Raw genomic sequence first — 19,679 nt, 5'->3', positions numbered from 1 at the left:
TACCATGAATACAGTGATGCTCAGATTTCTTGTCATAGCTGTTGCCAGAGTACTTGATGGCCAGTAGTGGCTGTGTGGAATGCTAAACCTGATTCACACGTCTTTTACATGCTCAGACATGTGGATCTCTCCCAACCTTCCCATCTGGCTTAAATAACAAATGCCACAAGAGCAGTGAATCTCATAGATGCCTGGTTTTTTCATGGGGTGATGTAGTTGATTTGGTGGATGTAGGAATCTTGATATTTTTTGTCAAGGTAGAAAAGCCACTTTTATATTGTACGCGCAGAGCATCATAGCCACTTTGTCCATGACATTTTTGACTTACGGTAGCATGATTACATTCTCGAAATCTTGTTTAATTAAGGGAGTTGTAGGAGCTGTATTAAAAATTTTTTTTTTGATCATCTTGGAGGGCAGTGGATCTACTTGGAAACCTTTTCCCACCAGATGCTGTAGGACTTTTCAAAATACTGCATGAAAAAGACTTTTTTCATTTTTCAAGACAAATATTGGGAAAACAAAAAGGACTTACCATGGATCCCCTTCTCCCTTTCTCCAGCTCTAGCCAATCTATTTATGGAAAATTTCGAAACAAACGCATTATAAACTTATCATAAAAGACCAAAAGTTTGGTTATGTTATGTCGATGATATTTTCGTCATTTGACCAGGAACGGTAGATGGACTGATTGCTTTTAAAGATTATCTAAACAACTTGCATCCCAATATAAAATTCACTATGGAACTAGAACAGCACAAAAAATTACCTTTCCATAATATCCTTGTTGAAGTAAACGAAGAGGAAAAAAGGTTATCCTTCTCCATATACACTAAACCCACCATAATCCATTGCACAAAGTAGGCATAATTAAAACTTTGCAAGACAAGGCATATATATCTAGCACACCATTCTTGAATTCTCTTTTTGACCAATTTTTCTAGTACTTTTACTACCACTTCCGAGATTCTGATTGGTCTATAATTTGCTACTACAGTCTTAGAACTTCCCTTATGCAAAAGAATTATTTTACCTTCATTCCACTCTCTTCAAACTCTGCCAGAGCTGAGACTTAAATTTAAGAGCTTAGTCAAAGGCATTGCCAGTTCCCTTGCACATTTTTGCAAAACCTTAGTTGATATCTCATCTAATCCCACAGCTGTACTTACATTGAGATTCTGCAATATTCTAAGAACCTCCAATTCATCCACCTCTGTTTTCCCACATTATTGTCTGTCACATAGGCTAAAGCAGTAACCTCACTAGGATGATATATCCTTACAAAGTGATCACTCAGTAATTCAACTATTTTATTTGCTTCTGTCTCCTCATGACCATCATCACTTATTAACGTTAATCTTCCATAGTCATTCTTCCTCTTACTTGCTACATAATGAAAGAACTTTTTGGGATTTCCTTTGGCCTGCTTGGCTAGATTCTTCTCATAAAAATTTAATGCCAGCAGCACCCAGAGTTCCCATTTGGTCACCCTTTCAAATACCAACTGGGCACAGGTTTTTCTTAACTTCAGTGATCAGGCGAGAACTGGTGCCTTCGAACCGATCTTGCCGCTGACAGATCAGTGCTTACGTGACAAATTGTGTGATTTTTTAAAACCTTAATTGTGGGCATTCCTTGTCAATATCTTTAAAACAACAGCTAATAAGGAATTCAAAAAAGTCAAAAGCTGGCACCAGAAAAATTTGAAATCCTCCAACATTTTAGTGCTATGGGAAGCCTGCAATTACAACAAGATTGTGCTGTTGTAAATTTAAAATCAGCAGCCCCTAATGGAGGAAGCCGTCAGCATGTTAAGTCGTGGCCATAACTTTTCCATTAAAGCTAGCTCCAAAAGTGAAAACAGTGGCATCCATTGAATGTCGAAATATGACCTGCCTCCAGCTAATAACATTCCTGTGGATGTAGCTAACATCTTAATCCAGTCCAAACCTCTCAAAAGCAATATGCCAAAAAAAAAAAAAAGAAAAGAAAAGAAAGAAATCAATGCCTTAAAAAAAGCTATGCAGTAATAAAAATATTGTAATAACCAATAACCATAGTAGACAAAGGCAATGCAAATAGGATATGAAAACAGGAAGGCTGGATAAAGGCTTGATTCCATGCAGTTTGGTAGATACAAGATGAGTGCTAATTCTGATTTTTTTTTTTTTTCCCTCATGAGTGGAGTAATATCATCTCGAATAGGATACTTATTACTTTCTATTTTATGTAAAGGTTTTTCTGGCTTCTTTCTTGCAAAAAAAAAATCAGATGAAGATGCAATGAGCTGTTCTTGGTATAATGAGAGGTGGGTTTCCCTTGGTTATTATTATATGGGCAGCTCCATTGAGTCCAAAGACACGTCGCAACGTTTCAAACTGTCCACACTACTCGAACCCATTAACAGACAAAGTGCTCACAACTCACTCTGACAGCCCATTCCATTAATTCATAACTCTCTAAGTGAAAAATTTAGCCCTCACACCACACTAAACATGCTTTTACTCAACTTCCAGGAATGACCTCTTGTTCTGTCCTCTACCCAAGTGCTGAAATATTTCCCATACATCAATTCTATAAAACTCTATAAAAGCACTTTCATAAGGTGCATTCCACAGACTACTCAGTATTCTGTCAAGTGGATTTGCAAAATCTAGCAGAATCATTGTGAAATCATTTACTTTATCCAACTCAATTGTCACTCTGTTATAAAAAGTTAGTAAATTACTAAAGCATGAATGACCCTTCACAAAGCCATGTACTTGTCATAGAATATATTCTTATCCATTCATTTTCAATTGTCTTTTTGACCAATTTTTCCAGTACTTTTACCAAAACTTCTGAAATACTGATTGGTTTATAATATACTATTGCAGTCTTAAAACCTTTGTTTTTGTCCTCTTTCTTCTTCCCTGGAACTCCCAGAGCTGAGACTTAAATTAAAGCTGTCTACCTACTCTACATAATCTCCAAGAGTTGGAAGCTCCATAACATAAAAATTAGGTCATGACTCTGACCAATAGCAGACAACACAAGTACACCAAAGACAGAAACACCTAACCGACATGATATGGCCATAGTTATTGAGATTCTGCATTATCTTAAGAACTTCCAATTCATCCACTTCTGTTCCCACATCAGCCTCTGTCACATATGTCACAGTATTATTCAGTTGGTTGATATACCCTTGCAAAGTGGTCAGTCAGTAACTCAACTATTTTATCTTCTGTAACCTTGTGACCATCAGCACTCATTAAGGTTATTCTTTCATGGTCATTGTTTCTCTTACTTGCTTTGTAATGGAAGAACTCTCTGGGATTTCCCTCAGCCTTCTTGCTATTTTCCTCTCATAATCTGATTTTGCCTTCCTTACCTAGGCTAGTCACCTTTTTATACCCTCCACAACATTTTTCTTTTCTGCAGCCAAGCTTAATGATGTTACTCATTCATCTGACAATAACCCTCTTGAACTAAGGTATACAATTTTATATTGCTTTCTCTAGATGACCCCTTAACCATCTCCCATTCACTACTAACATCCTTTCCTTAAAGATTTTTACATCATTGCTTGGCTTCAGGTTTCCTCCTAAGCTTGTCATAATCACCTGACTTTCAGTTTTACACATATCACTTCCTGATAGAATATTACTTATTTTTTACAATCTTCCAAATCAAGACCTCATGGTTACTCAATCAGAGGCAATGTGGCCACCTTAGTTATAGCTTGATCTTGTGACCAGGTTCATACTATTGCACCCAAGTTACTTTCATCGCATACTGCCTCAAGTAATATCTCAGTAGGTGTATAAATTCCATTTCCTTCCTGCCATGTAATCTCTCTTTCTTCCAACGTATATATCCATTAGTTAGAGTCCCCGATAATAATCGCTCAACCTGCACTCAATGTACTAATTTGCTAATGCATGTCTTCCAAGTCATCCCTGGAACCACCTGGCCTATAGCAGCAACCAACCGTATATTTTGTCTTATTGGCCTTGATCTCACACCAGACTGCTTTAAATGAACTGCCACCTTCCTGCCTATTGCTTATTATTTTTTGGCTGCAATTCGATTGCAGCCAAAAAAGAATAAAATAGTATCTTCCCTGAAAATACTAAAACCTAAACATTCTATCCCTGCAACTACAGCATCTGCTGTTAGTGACATTTCACTGATGCCTATAACTTTTGACCAAGTTGCACTAACCAATTCCAAAAACTCCTTCCTCTTGTTCCTGATACTTCTGGCATTAGTAAATAGGAACTGTAGCATTCCTGTGGGCCCCCAACTTCCTTTAATTTCTGAATTGACTGTCCTGTTCAATATTTTTGTTTGAGAGACTAGATTCTACATTTGTTGGTTATTCTCACACTCACTTGCCTCATTGGAGCCTTCATCTGCATCCACCTGAATTACTTAAGTTTGCCAAACTTTGCGCTTTAGCATGCTTGGTGAACAAAGCTCTTTCTGACACCAAAGCAAGTAAGGTGCAGTCCATCAGCATTACCAATCCTTATTTCCATCACACTCAGACCGTAGGTCCAGAAAACTCAGACCATAGGTCTACATGGTTTCTTGTGTTGTCCATTTAAAATGGTCCCATTGTTAACTAAATTGCTGCTGTTCACATACTGTGATAAACTGGTTTTTGTGCTCTGAGGATGATGGATATAATACCAGTGAAATATCAGTAAATAAGTTAAATAAATATTAATAATTTTCTTGTTATTCTTGTGTTGCGAATAAAAACTGTCAAATAAATGAACATGAACTGCCAACACATAAGCCTTTCTACCCATTTCAATATGCTAATATAGTCCAGCATTCAATATGGTTGTCTTTCTTGAATGTGCACATCCATATTCTTACTTTTAGGCCTGTGAAGATGCCTCACTAAGGTGAAATTACATAAAATTTAGTTAATAATTTTATTAACTTTATTATGTATTTGTTTTCCTTCCATCAGATAAAAGCATGATTATAAAAAAAAATAAATAAAAACATTTTGGTTCACTCTATTGTCATTTCCTTCTATCTGTGAAATGGATTGCAATTTTTGAATAAGTACTTCTGACACACACACACACACACACGTGCGCGCGCATTAACTATACATTAGGTACGATCATTAATGTCTACACTCACTAACTTGCATGCTCTCCCCAAAATAGCTCTAGTTGCATTACATTTTGCCACATTTAACTGATAGCCATTCTCCTTTGTCCACATTGCCAGTCTGTTTAAATTATTTGCATGATTTCTAGATCATCTTTGATAACTGCTGCTCCACTCAATTTTGCATCTTCAGCAAACGACAAAATATTTCCCCTCAGATCCTCTCCTTTATTATTAATACATATTAAATAGCAGTGCCCCAAATAAAGAACCCTGAGCACACTGCAAGCCACACCCCTTTGCCTGGATTCTGCTCCTCAATAACCTACTGTTTGATGTCCATCCATCAGTCACACTCTTATCCACACACTAATTTCATATCCATCTTCATTTGCTTCAGTTTATATAACAGTATCCCATGTGATATCCTGTCAAATGCCTTTGTAAAGTCCACCAGTATCATTGTGTAGTCATTACCTTTATCCAATTAAACAGTCACTTTATTATATAAAAAAGTGAGGGTTACTGAGGCATGACCTGCCCTTCACAAAACCGTGATGCTACCTGTATAGTATCCCCTTCCTGGATTTTTCCATTAACCTACTTCTCTAATACCTTAACCACCACTCTTGAGATGCTAATTGGTTGATAATTTGTTCCCACAGTTTTGGAGCCTCCTTTATGCAGTGATTATATTTTCCCCTCTTTTCACTCCCTTGGGACCCACCTAGAGCTGTGACTTAGATTAAACAGTCTAGGCAAAAGCACTGCCAATTTCCTAGCACATTGTTATAATATACAAGCTGATATGACATTCAATCCAATAACTGTAATCTGGTAGATAGGCTTATACATTAATTACTCATAACTATTGTTTTTCCAGAAATAACAACATATACTAAAATATTAATTATAAAAATTTTATAAATAATAAAAATAAATTATAAATTACTAATGATCACTTTGCATGGGTATATCATCCAGGTAAGTAATATTGCAGTAACAAGAGAATCCTGGCCAATGTGAAAATAGAGTTAGATAAAGTGGAGATAACATAGGATATTACAGAATCTTGATATGAATATAGCTATGAAATATACTGAAATATTAATTATAAAAACTTTAATTAATATTTTCCTATATTTTGGCACTGTTACATTGCCATCATCAGGAAATGTGCATGCAGGCACTAACACTAGGCAAATGAGGCTGAAGAAAGGAAAGTGCCTAGAGTCCTAAATGCTTTCCCCCCCCCCCCCAGTGGGCTGAATTGGGTAGGCTTAGCCACTGGGATAAAGATCTTAGGACATGCTTCCCAAATTTGGGGCAGCCTCATACACCCAAATTTGTTGAGGTTTGGAAAGTTGTTCAGTTCTGAGGCAGATTTGAGGAATAGCCTTTTGTACCTATATTTGCTGCAGTGTAATAGAGTGTCCTTCTTCCAGCTTATCCTGTGGTGGGTGTCTAAAGCATGGTCAGCAAGTTCTGAGTTGCTGTATTGATGGAACCGGTGTAGTCCTTGCATTCAGAAATTGTGATATTGGCTGTCCTGCCTGTTTGGCCATAGTAGGACAGGTTGCAACTTCAAGGGCCCTGTAGACTTGGTAGGTCTAGTGATTGTGGCTGGTTTTTGGTGGAGTGAATAAGAGATGCCAATTTCTTTTGTGGTCTGTAAGTGGTTGTAAGGTTGTATTTTTTTAGGATATTTGTCAATTTTTCGGATGTGTCCCATATATATTATTATTATTTGACACCTCCAGGGAGTCCAAAGACTCATCGAGGGAGAGTGTGCCAACAGCATCGAACGATTGGTCCCCTTCCAACTACTAATCGTGCTCAAACTTACTTAACTGAGCCATTAGTAGCAGAGGCTCTACCAAACAACCAACATATGGGATGGTGATAAGTCTTGAGTAATCTCTGCTTCTGAAAGGGGGGGAAGGGGAAGTTGTGGTTAACAGAATTTTAATAGTTTTTGGATTTTTGTGGGTTGTAACCATTGGACTAAGAAAATGGTGAGGATGTGGTCAAGTTTAGTAGTTAAGGCACTGTTATCAGAACTAATTAATTTTGCCTTATTATAATAGAGTTGTTATAATCCCATATATGTTATGGGGGGGGGGGGGTGACTGCTGGTAAATGTATCTTCACCAAGCTGGCATGTAATCAGTGTCTAGGAATGGGAGATTGTTGTTGTTTTCCTTTTCTAAGGTATGTTGATTGTTTAGATGTGTGTTAAGAAATTGTGGAGTGTATCCAAGTCATGTGGCCAAATGGAGAACAGATCATCATTTATGTATCATAGCCAGACAGTGGGTTTATGTGAGGCAGAGTTTAAGGCATTTTCTTCAAAGGTCTCCATGAAAGTTGGCCAGGGAAAGGGGAAGAAAGTGGAGAATCCATATCTGTTTCCTCTGTCTGTTTGTAGAATTTTCCTTGCCCAACGAAATAGCCTGAATTCATGGTGAACTGAAACAGGGTTGAGATATCATGAGAAAATATGGCTTGAATAGATCTACGATATCTTTGAGTGGGACATTAGTGAATAAAGTGGAGACATCAAAGCTGACCATTATATCGGTCTGTTGGAGTGTGAGGTTTTCCATACTTGCTTTAAAGTGGTCGGAATTTTTTATGTGTGAACACTTTGCCTAAATGTTTGGGTAATTTGTATGTGGGTGAATTAATATATGATCCACAATGAGAGGTAATGACACATTTTGTTTATGGATTTTTTGTAATCCATATATCTGGGGGGGGTCTAGATAACTCTAGATTCTCCACTTTCTCTTCCCCCCCCCCCACCCAACATCTTCTTGGAAACCTTTGAAGAAAAACCTTGAACTCTGCCCCACAAAAACCCACTGTCTGGCTACATTACGTAGATGATGTGTTCACTTGGCCACATTGCTAGAATATGTTCCACAATTTCTTAACACATCTAAACAATCAAGATTCCAGGATCCAGTACACCTTAGAAAAGGAAAACAACAACAGTCTTCCATTCAATAAATAATAAATTCTTCAATAAATCCCTGCTTCATGGTCAAGTGCAGCATGAAATAATTTGCCCCTGCCCAGTGTGAGCATGTTTAGTAATGTTAGTTAATGCATAATTATTATATGGTTAGCTTCATTTTTACTAAATAGGAAATGACAACGTATACTAGGATATACATTAAAATAAATTTTAATACACTTCCATTATTTCAGCAACGCCACGTTGCCATTTTCATAGGAACTTAAAAACAAGACACGTGCAAGCAAGCACAACAAACAGTAAATGAGGACGAAGCAGGAGCTATTCTATCTCCTAAAAGTCCTGATGGTGCCCACTAGCGGGCAATGTTGGCATTCTTGGATGACTGGGCTGAAGGTCTTTTGATGTAGGTTTCCCAGATTCCCCCCCCCCCCCCCCAAAAAAAAAAAGAACTCAAACTCGAAACCACAACTTCCTACCGAAACGGTAGTCAACCTTTCATCAGTTAGTGTGAAACCTAAAGCACTCGACGCTCTCTCACGTGGCCACAACTTCGCACATTGCGTCCAGAAGAATACCTGCTGAAGATATTATGATACGAATTGAACGCAGGATACGAACACCTTCCAAACCACATCACCAACAATATTAGACTGGATGTGGCTTGTGTTTTGACCAAAGCAAAACCACCAAAAACTAACATGCCCAGTAAGGAAATTAAATCTCTACTAGAATTAAAGAAAAACAAGAAAATAATAATCACCAAAGCAGATAAAGGGAATGCTACAGTATTGCTTAACCAAAAGGATTACACAGGTAAGCTGAATGCTCTATTGTTAGATCAGGCTACTTACCTCCCTATCGAGTACAATCCCACCAACTCACAAATTAGAAAACTCCACAGGCTCCTTAAGAAGGTCACTTCTTCGCCTGTAGAAGTCACTAACAAATTAAAACCATTTAACTCCATACCCCTTCCCCCCGTATTTATGGACTCCCAAAAATACATAAGGAAAAAGTGCCATTACATCCCATAGAGAATGGCATCAATTCTCCCACAAACTAGCTAAACATTTGGCCAAAGCTCTCACACAATATACTGGCAACAGACCTTCACACATAAAAAAACTCAGCCCACTTCAAAGGCAGCATAGAAAACCTTACACTCAAACACACTGACGTAATGGGTCAGTTTTAATGTCTCCTTATTCACAAATGTCCCACTCAAAGAATCCTTAGAGCTAATCCAAGCTAAATTTCCTCCTGATATCACAGCCCTATTTCAGTTCACAATGAACTCAGGCTATTTTGTTTGGCAAGGAAAATTCTACAAACAAATAGAGGGGACAGCCAGGGTTCTCCACTCTCCCCACCCTTGGCCAACTTTTATATGGAGACTTTTGAAGAGAAAGCCTTAAACTCTTCCCCACAAAGACCAATCATATGGCTTCGCTATGTTGGTGATGTGTTCGCTATTTGGCCACATGGCTCCGATGCACTCCTCTCCTTCCTAATACACTTAAACAACCAACACCCCAGAATCAAATTCACTCTGGAAGAAGAAAAAAACAACTGCCTTCCTTTCTTAGACACACTAGTCACTCGCCAGCCTGATGGAACCTTGGTTTTCTCAGTCTATAGAAAACCCACCCATACAGGCAGATACATTCACCAAGAATCCCCCCCCCCCCTCACAACAATATGGAGTCATTAAGACACTACACAACAGGGCTAAACTTATCTGTTCAAATGACAGTACCCTAACCACAGAACTAAACCACATTCTCAAAACTTTCTCAGCCAATGGCTACCCCCCAAAAAAATATTGAAAAAAAATAAACCACAACTCCCCTCCCTCCCTTCACAACAAGGATTACTTTAAATCCATCACCATTCCCTATATCCGAGGCATCCCTTATCCGCTCCACTAAAAACCAACCTCCCCCCCCCCCTCCCCTAGACCTACCTGGTATACCAAGTCCCTTGCAGTTGTAAGCTGTCCTACTTTGGCCAAACAGGCAGGACAGCTAATATCAGAATTTCAGACCACAAGGACTACATCTGATTTCACCAATACAGCCACTCTGGTCTTGCAGCCCATGCGCTGGATACCCTGCATAGAATATGGTGGAAGAAAGCCACGATAATACACCGTAGTAAATTCAAATACGAAAGGCTTTTTATGGAATCAGCCTCAGCCCTAAGAAACAATCCAAACCCTAACAAATTTGGGTGCATGAGACTACCCCAAATTTGGGAAACCTACATCAGAAGACCTTCAGCCCAGTCGCCCAAGAATACCAACATTACCTGCTGGGGGGTACCATCAGGACTTTTAGGAGATAGAATAGCTTCCTGCTTTGTCCTCATTTACTGTTTGTTGTGCTTGCGTGCACGTGTCTTGTTTTTAAGTTCCTGTGAAAATGGCAACGTGACGTTGTTGAAATATTATAAGTGTGTTAAAATTTATTTTAATGTATATCCTAGTATACATTGTAATTTCCTTAAGCTATTTAGTAAAAATACATAACCAGTGTGTAAGCCTTTCCATGAGAAAGGTAAGCTTCATTATCTCGCATTATGCTGATTGTTTTAAACGTTCTTCAGTAGTGTGAAGCTTAATAACTTCAGTGCTACCAAAACCCAGAACTTTGTCTTATTTCTAATCAAAAACAGCTTCAGTTCACATCCCTTTCTTTGATCTTCAGTAGTGTGAAGCTTAATAACTTCAGTGCTACCAAAACCCAGAACTTTGTCTGGGTATAGAAACAATGGCATTTGTATGCTGTATACTAATGCCAGGAGTATCCGGAATAAGGGAGAGGAATTGGTGGCGCAGATAGCATCAGCCTGGCCAAAAATTATTGCGATCACTGAGACGTGGTTGACAGAAGGGAATATAAAAACAGGAATAGAAGTCGCTGGGTATAGCATTTTTCGTCAGGATAGGAGGGGAAAGCGTGGTGGTGGGGTGCTGCTTATGATAAGTGATGACCTATGTCCTCTAAGAGTGGAGAATTTGGAAGGAAGTGAGACAAATGATTTTGAGAGCGTATGGTGTGAGGTAGAGGTAGGCAAGACAGGATATTTAGTGGGGTGTTGCTACAGACCCAGGAGCACAGAGGATGGGAACCAGGAGATGTTTAGACAGCTAAGTTTGGCAAGTGCAAGAAGAATGATTGTTATGGGAGATTTTAACTTCAGTAGTATAAATTGGAGAGAGGAAGATGCATGTAACAATAGGGGAATGGAATTTCTAGAATTCTTGAGGGACAAATGTCTTAGGCAACATGTAACAGAGGGAACAAGAGGTTCAAAAATTTTGGATTTGGTTATAGCATCAGAAGAGTTGATAATAACTGAGTTGACGTCTCTCCCACCAGTTGGAGAGAGTGACCATATGGTGTTGACATGGAAAATGAATAGACATGCAGGAGTATCAAAGAGACGGGAACTTATGTGGAATTATAAGGCAGGTGATTATAATAGTCTTAGACGTCAACTTCGGGAAGTTTCATGGAGGGAGGAATTGGACGGCCGGGATATCACCAGTGCATGGGAAATTGTGAAAGAATATTTGTTATCAGCAATGGTAAGCTGTATACCACGAGTGAAGAAGAGGGCGCAATTTGGAGTAAAGTGGATGACAAACAACATTAAACAGGAACTGCATGCGAAAAAGAGGCTATGGAAGAGATATAAGGAGACAGGTGAAGAGAGGATGGGTGAAGAATATAAGACACAGGCCAGAAGAGTGACTCGTGTGGTAAGGAAAGCGAAACTGGAATATGAGAGGAGATTGGCCCTAAGATCCAAAGAAAATCCTAGGGAATTTTTTAGCTATGTGGCCAGTAGGAGGAGAAATGACTGTGGAAGAATGATATTGTGGGATAAAAATGGGAATAGCGTGACTGATGCAGAGGACATAGTGGAATTGTTCAATGAACACTTTATTGGAGTATTTCATCCTAGAGGAGTCAGTTTTAATGCTAGAGGGATAGGACTGGTACGAGGTCTGGAGGTACAGGAGGAGAGTGTGTTTCAGATACTGAGTACTCTGGATGTCAGTAAAGCTGTGGGACTGGATGGTATTTCGCCACGAGTTTTGAGAGAATGTGCTAGCGAATTGACAATACCTTTAACCTGGCTTTACAATGAAAGTCTGGCTTTGGCAAAGGTGCCCAGGGAATGGAAGGAAGGTAAGATAGTGCCATTGCATAAGGGTGGTAACAGACTGGAAGTGTCTAATTATAGGCCAGTCTGTGTGTCATCAGTAGTTGTTAAGATCTTGGAGAAAGTAGTGAGGGACCGTGTACAGCATTGGGCAGATGAGGGTAATGTTATCTGTGAGAATCAACATGGATTTGTGAAAGGACGCTCTTGTTTTAGCAATATGCTAGCCTTTTATAATAAAGTTACAAGAGCATTAGATGAGGGAAAGGCATATACTGCAATTTTCTTAGACTTGGCGAAGGCATTTGACAGGGTGCCACATGATAAGCTGATATTTAAGTTGCAGCACATGGGTCTGGATGTCAGATTGGTCAACTGGATTCAGGATTGGCTGTCTGATAGGTATCAGAGAGTTGTGTATGGTGGAGCAATTTCCAGGAGGCAGAGGGTTACAAGTGGGGTCCCACAGGGCTCAGTACTAGGACCTATATTGTTTAACCTTTATATCAATGACATAGCCAGTGGATTGCAGGGGGATATTCAGTTGTTTGCGGATGATGCGAAGCTGGGAAGGATTATTAGTAATAGCGCAGATGTGGTAGCCCTGCAAGAGGATTTAAATAAGCTAGATAGATGGGCAAATGAATGGGGGTGTCAGTTTAATGCAGCAAAATGTAAGGTCTTGAGGTTTGGGAAACATCGATGGGATGCTGCATACTCTATGGGAGGAGTTATACTGGAGGAAGTAGGGGAGACAAGAGATCTGGGGTTGATGATTGATAGAAACCTGAAGTTTAGGGGACATATTGCAAAGGTGGTGAAGGTAACACAGAGGATTGCTGCTATTATGAGAAGGACACTGACCTGCAGAGATAAGAGGGTTATCATTCCGTTGTATAAGTCTCTGATCAGACCACACTTGGACTATTGTTCTCAGATTTGGTCCCCAGGATTTGAAGGGGATAAATTAACTGTGGAAAGGATACAAAGACGGATGACAAAGATGGTTTCAGGACTGTACCAGGATAGTTATGAGGATCGGCTGAGAGAATGTGGACTGCAGAGTTTGGCGGATAGAAGAAGGAGAGGTGATATGATTGAGACTTTTAAACTGTTGAGAGGTGGTTACAGGGTTGACACTGGGGAGTTCTTTCGCTTGGTTGATCAGCGGGAAGGAGTGATGACAAGAGGCCATCCCTGGAAGTTACGAAAGGAAACTGTGAGCAAGAGGGTAAGGAGTGGTTTCTTTGTGTGGAGGGTGGTTGAGCCGTGGAATGCATTGCCTGATGGAGTGGTGGGAGCGAGAACGGTCAGTGACTTTAAAGAGTGGTATGATAAACTTTGTGTTTCTCAGGGGGGGACCTCCCCTCGATGAGTCTTGACAGACTTTATGTCTTAGGAAGGACCTCCCTCGATGAGTCTTTTGACTCCTTGGAGGCCTGAATAATAATAATAATAATAATAATAATCTGAAGACATGGTTATATTTCTGTTCTTGTACTGACTTTCATTTCTGGCACAAATGCATCATATTCATACCCTTCTCAGCCTCCATAAAACTTGATGTCCTTTTACATGCAAAACATCACTTCTTAATCCCAAATCATCTCAACCTTGGAATACTTTTCTAATAGTAATATAACAAAATACATCTTCTGGATAATGGCATGCCTAAAAATGTTTCTGCTGCCCAAAAGATGGCAATCTGATTAACAGCCAACCTTTCTTTCTCATATTCATTTCAGTCACTTTCTTATAAACATTCATTTTTATAGATATTTTCACGTTTGCTGGTCCACTGAACTGGCCATCATCCTTTACATTCCTTGAACCATTCAAAATACACGCTATGAGCCAACATCAGTACAGAATTTAGCTTCATACTTACCAAACCAATTTTTCATCCTGTCCACCTCTATTGTCTGCAGTAGACGTCCTATTTTCTACTATATACTATAACCTCCAGCTGCTCAAGAAATACATAACATCTTTCTCCTTAACCACTTGAGTACACATAGTATGTGAAAAGAAGGAGTACTGTATTATTATGTATTGGAGTTGTCAAGCCACAGTAATGTCAGCTTAATGTATGTAGTGCATCTGGTAGTTTTTTGAACACTGGTCTAGTTTATGATTCAAAAACATAAAATTGATCTCAAGAATGCATTTTAATATTGGTATTACGTAAATTATCTTTGTAGAGAATAGGAACTGGATTAATTTGTGGAGTTCCTGCTTCTGTGACTTACCTAAATTCTTCTAATGGATGGTTGGAAATAAAAATTACGCTAAGATGATGGAAGGCTGGATATAATAATTATGTTAACATAATCAATAACAGTTATTTCATTTTTTTTTAAGTTATAAAAAAATTCTCTTCACTGTATTTCTGCCAATGTAAAAATGTTTTACATTTTCAACTTATTTAAACCATATTTGTATATTTATACCCTAGTGATAATTCTAAAGTTATACTCTTTTAATTTTATTTTTTATTTTTAAATATATATAATTTAATGCTGCATGTAGCAGTAACATATAATAGAGAAGTAGTTAACTTCTCTTTTACTTAATTATAAAAAAACGAATAAAAACTTCAAATCATATCATTTGAATGCCTATTAGAAATTCATCCTTTACCATTAATTGAACAGGACTCCTATGAAAGTGTATTTTCCTTCGCTTTTTACATTAACTTTCTGCTGATATAATAAAAAAATGATAATAATAATAAAACCTACAATTCTGTAAAGCAATTTAAAATCATTATAAAGTTTGAAATAAAATGATTTTAAAAACCTTGTCTGAACAAATCACACAAATCAAAAAATGTATGTTACTGTTGAGAATTTCTGACCAAATCCCTATAAGCCCTACTATGCTAAAATAAATGCACTGCAGCAACCTGTCTGCTATAACAGACTATTCCTTGCATCCTTATGAGTTTGCTTGCTAAGAGTTAACTGTAATATAAAAACTTTCAGATATTAAGGATACTTGGCTCTGATTACCTGCATGCATAAGTCATGCATCCTCAGTATAAATTAATGAGGTATACTAAGATAAAAGATAATGTAATTCTTGTAAAAGATGTTGAAAGTTTTTTCACTTGGTTATGCTATAAATTAAAGATGCCAAGAAATTATATTCTTGGTTTCATCCTTTATCCAAATGTAAGCAAACAAAGTTTGCACATGAAGTCACTTCATGACTGGGCTACTTATATATAAAGGCTAATGACTTCACATCAATTGCCTTAGCATCCCATAATGCTATTCAACATCTACCTCTAATCCAGAGTATTTTAGTAATAAGGTGCGACACCTTTTGACTACTTGTATATGGAAATATGACTTCTGCATTACTTCAACCTTGGTATCACTTATAGGTCTGGCTTGCACTGATGAGACCTCAGTAATGGTCGAAACCAGTCTGGGTAGTGGCCCTTCCCATAATGCATAACATTATACATGTCCGTAAGGATATGTGCGTTGCATCATGGAATACTAAGGTAATTGATGTGAAGTCATTAGCCTCTACATACAAGTAGCCCAGTTGTGAAGTTACTTCATACACAAACTTTGTTTGCTTACACTTGGATAAAGGATGAAACCAAGAATATAATTTCTTGGCATCTTTAATTTATTTTCTTGTAAATAATCTAAAATTATTTGAAAATTTGTACTAAAAAGGTGTATAAACATACAAATAAATCATGAAATGGGAAACACATTTAAATATAAAAATTATTAGAAATGGGGATGTAATTGTGAAGTAAGTATTAATTTTTTTTCCCCTTTTTTGAAGATATTTATTGTTCTTGAGGGCCATATAGAGGTTCAGATACATAACACAACATGGACTCTAGAGAAACATGATACCTTTTTGATACCTGCAGGTAAGGAACTTGTTATTTTATACTTGATGATTTCAATAACTAATTTGTTTATGGTTTATCTGGTAGCAACCACAAATAAGAAACAACATCAAGAAAATTGTGTAATCAACCAGTTTCCTACAACTTTTTGTGTACATCTTTAGGATAAATTCTGAATTTTTTAAAAAAGTTTGTAACAGAGTAATTTGTAAAGTGACAATTGTCATACATAGAATAAACTTAAACTAGAGGGTGAATAGAGCACTGAGATGTCAGATACGTGGCTCATCATTGTGTTGTATTCTATAACAACTATAGTATTATCTAATTCACAACTCTTCAATTTTTTTATTTACAATGACCAAAGTTCATATATGAAAATAATACCTTAGTTTTTGTTATAGTGGGTTAGACAACATAGCATTTCGTTGGCTTCTTTAAACCTATATACACAGTTGTTGAATTCAAAATATGGCATTCCTGCAAATTGCCAACTTGAATTTTTTTTTTTTTTTTTTTCTGGTTATATAAAATGCCAATCCTAACTTGTGTTCACTGTTTTTCCATGACTTTGGCATGTTCTTTCGTGTGGGTCAATCCAGATCATCCACTCTGCCCAATAGTACATGCACAAAAAAATTTGTATACTCACGATCTCTTGATAAGAGAATAAGGTTGATTTGGTGAATGCAGTAGACTTTTTGTATAGGTGAGAAGGCAAACAAACATTTAATTTATACTGTTTAAACAATATAAATTTCCATTATCTTATCTGTGACATTTTTTATGTAAGGCAAGGAAACTGCACGTTTGTAGTTATCTTTCACGTGTATATTCATTGAATTATATAAAATGACCTTTGTAAGATGTTATTGCATACTTCCCTGAGATATATAATTTCCTGGTTCTTTTTGTTGTTGTGGTGGTTGTTGTCACTAGATATTGTACATGTTCCTTTTTTTGAGCATTTTAATGATACCTCACTTCTTGGCCAGATGATGGGATGACATGGCATGCAATTATCTTTGAGTGTTGAACTTTTTTTTTTTTTCCTGTATACTTCAAAAAAGTCTATTGTTGGTCCAGATTTGGTACGTGGTTTTCATACATAAGCCAAATTGTGAGTTTTGTATGGTATCTACAGTGCTGTCTTTTCAGATTATTCTATAAACTTAGTTGCTAAATGCAGGGAATCGATGCTCCTGTGGCTAGGCCTTCTGTCTGTTCACAGGAAATTTCTTCAAACTTAAAGAATGTGCTGGCCAGACAATGCTTTAAACAACTTAATGGTGTCCAGCGGGAAAATATCCTATAATAATATGTCTTCTCTTGGAATTCATAAGAAGATTAATGACATCTAAGCTTGCCAAGGCCTGTAAGATCCAAATTAATATCATTGGGCTTGCTGATGAAGTCCTTCGAATTTCCTTAGACTCATCAAGGGAGGCCCTAAACATCATGTCCACACAACTATACGACATTCTCACAGTATCTATCATACCTTGCCTTGAACTCACTCACCGTCATAGCACCCACAACAGACTCTGGCAGCTTATTCCACTCATTTACCACTCTAAAAGTAAAGAACCCAGCTCTAACACCCCTGCTAACCACACTCTTGCCCAGCTTCCATAGGTGTCCCCTAGTTCTCCCACCACCAGTCCTGATCTCAAAAATATCCTCTGAATTAATCCTATAGAAACCCTTTAGCAATTGGAATGTCTGAATCATATCTCCCCTTTTCCACCTATCAACTAATTTCTGCAACCCACAAATAATCTTCAACCGCTTCATATATGGTTCATTCCATAGACCCGCTATCATCTTAGTCACTCACCTCTGGATCCTCTCCATCTCCTCCCCATCAAGAAGGAGCCTAGGTGACCAAATCTGGGCACAGTAGTCGAGATGAGGTCTTATCAAGGCTCGGTACAGAGGTACAATAACTTGCTTGTCTCTGCTCGTCAAGGTCCCTGGCCTCATCAATCTCCTGGAGTACAGTTCATCAATGTGGTATACTGCTGCTAATCTATCCTGCAAGATTTTGACATCTTCTGCATTCGCTATCGTCCTATCCAACTTTGCATAATCAGCGAACAAATGAACTGTTCCTCTTAGATCCTTCCCTATATCATTAATGAACAAATTAAACAGCAGTGGTCCAAGAACAGAACCCTGTGGCACACCACTAGTCACAGGCCATCTTTTGGATGAATAAACTACTCACTACCCTTTGATATTTCTCCATCAACCACCCACCTATCCATCTCACCAACCCTATATCTATTCCCATATGTTGTAGTTTACAGATTAGAATTCCATGTGGTATCCTGTCAAGTGCCTTTGCCAGGTCGACCAGTATCACTGTAAACCAATTACCCTTATCCAGTTCAGCCGTCACCTTGTTATAAAACTTGAGCAAGTTACTGAGGCATGATCTACCCTTCACAAAGCCATGCTGTCCCCCCGTACAGTATCTCATTTTCGTCAATCCATTCCTGTATTTTTTCCCTTGACTACTTTCTCCAAGACCTTGACAACGACTCCTGATATGCTGATCGGTCAGTAATTTGCAACCGTAGTCTTGGATCCTCCTTTATGCAGTGGACGTATTTTCCCCCTCTTTCCACACCTTTGGGACTAAACCAGACCCGAGACTCAGATTAAACAACATGGTCAAGGGCACTGATAATTCCTTAGCTGCTTCACTCAAGACCTGTGCTGGTATACCATCCAATCCCACAGATGTATTCACATTAAGGTTCTGTAATAGACTATTCACCTCCACTTCATTCATCACAATTCCCGTATAAACTAATGGTTCCTTCATTTTTTCAATGTCACCACCTGGATGATATACTTTTGCAAAGTGCTCGCTCAGTAACTCCACTATATCAATAGTGATTCAGTGACCTCCTTAACATCGTCATTCCTTAAAATCATTTTGCTGCGTACAGTTTTTTTCTTGCTTGCAGCATATTGAAAGAACTGTTTGGGATTCTCTTTAACTTGCATAGCTAGTTTCCTTTCATAATCCACTATTGCTTTTTTTTACCACACTCGTTACCCTTCTAGCCTGCACTTTATACCGTTCGTGTGCCTGCAGGTCACCCCTTTCTTTAAATTCTCTCCACAGTTGTTTCTTTTTTTGCAGCTCAAGCTTAATGGTGTTATTCATCCATTTAACCCCTACTTGTTTTACTATTCAAACCCTAGGTATACAATCAGCCATAACCTCCTGTATATGCTCCTTGACCACTTCCCATGCTCTATCAACATCCAGCCCTTGCAGTTGTACATGCCATGGCACTGATCCAAGCAATCTCCTAAGCTTGTCATACTTGCCAGCATGATAATTCCACATATACCCTGTCTTAATCAAAAATTCCACACCTTTAGCCACCTCCCAGGTCAAGACCTTATGATCACTCTCACCGATAGGTGGCAACATGGTCATATTCATTATCAAATTCTGAGATGCTATTTCCAGGTCAAGCACTCTCACACCCCTAGTATTTTCAGTTACATGCTGTC

General features: G+C 38.2%; 1 protein-coding gene across 6 annotated transcripts in view; it reads left to right on the top strand.

Moving 5' to 3' along the window:
• The window catches only part of LOC150095552 (uncharacterized), a 486,687-nt gene that overhangs the window by 439,384 nt on the left and 27,624 nt on the right, over positions 1–19,679 (top strand). For all 6 annotated transcript variants that reach the window (XM_090410226.1, XM_090410229.1, XM_090410228.1 and 3 more), the window contains one exon: positions 16,076–16,166. In XM_090410226.1, the coding sequence (XP_090266352.1) occupies positions 16,076–16,166 (91 nt within the window). The remainder of the gene's footprint in view (positions 1–16,075; positions 16,167–19,679) is intronic.

The sequence above is a fragment of the Typopeltis vanoorti genome, chromosome 20 (assembly GCF_054136105.1).
Source record: "Typopeltis vanoorti isolate ZY-2024b chromosome 20, IOZ_Tvanoo_1.0, whole genome shotgun sequence".
NCBI classification, from domain to species: Eukaryota; Metazoa; Arthropoda; class Arachnida; order Uropygi; family Thelyphonidae; genus Typopeltis; species Typopeltis vanoorti.
The sequence above is the reverse complement of the archived record's forward strand: the minus strand, read 5'-3'. Positions and strand labels throughout refer to the sequence as shown.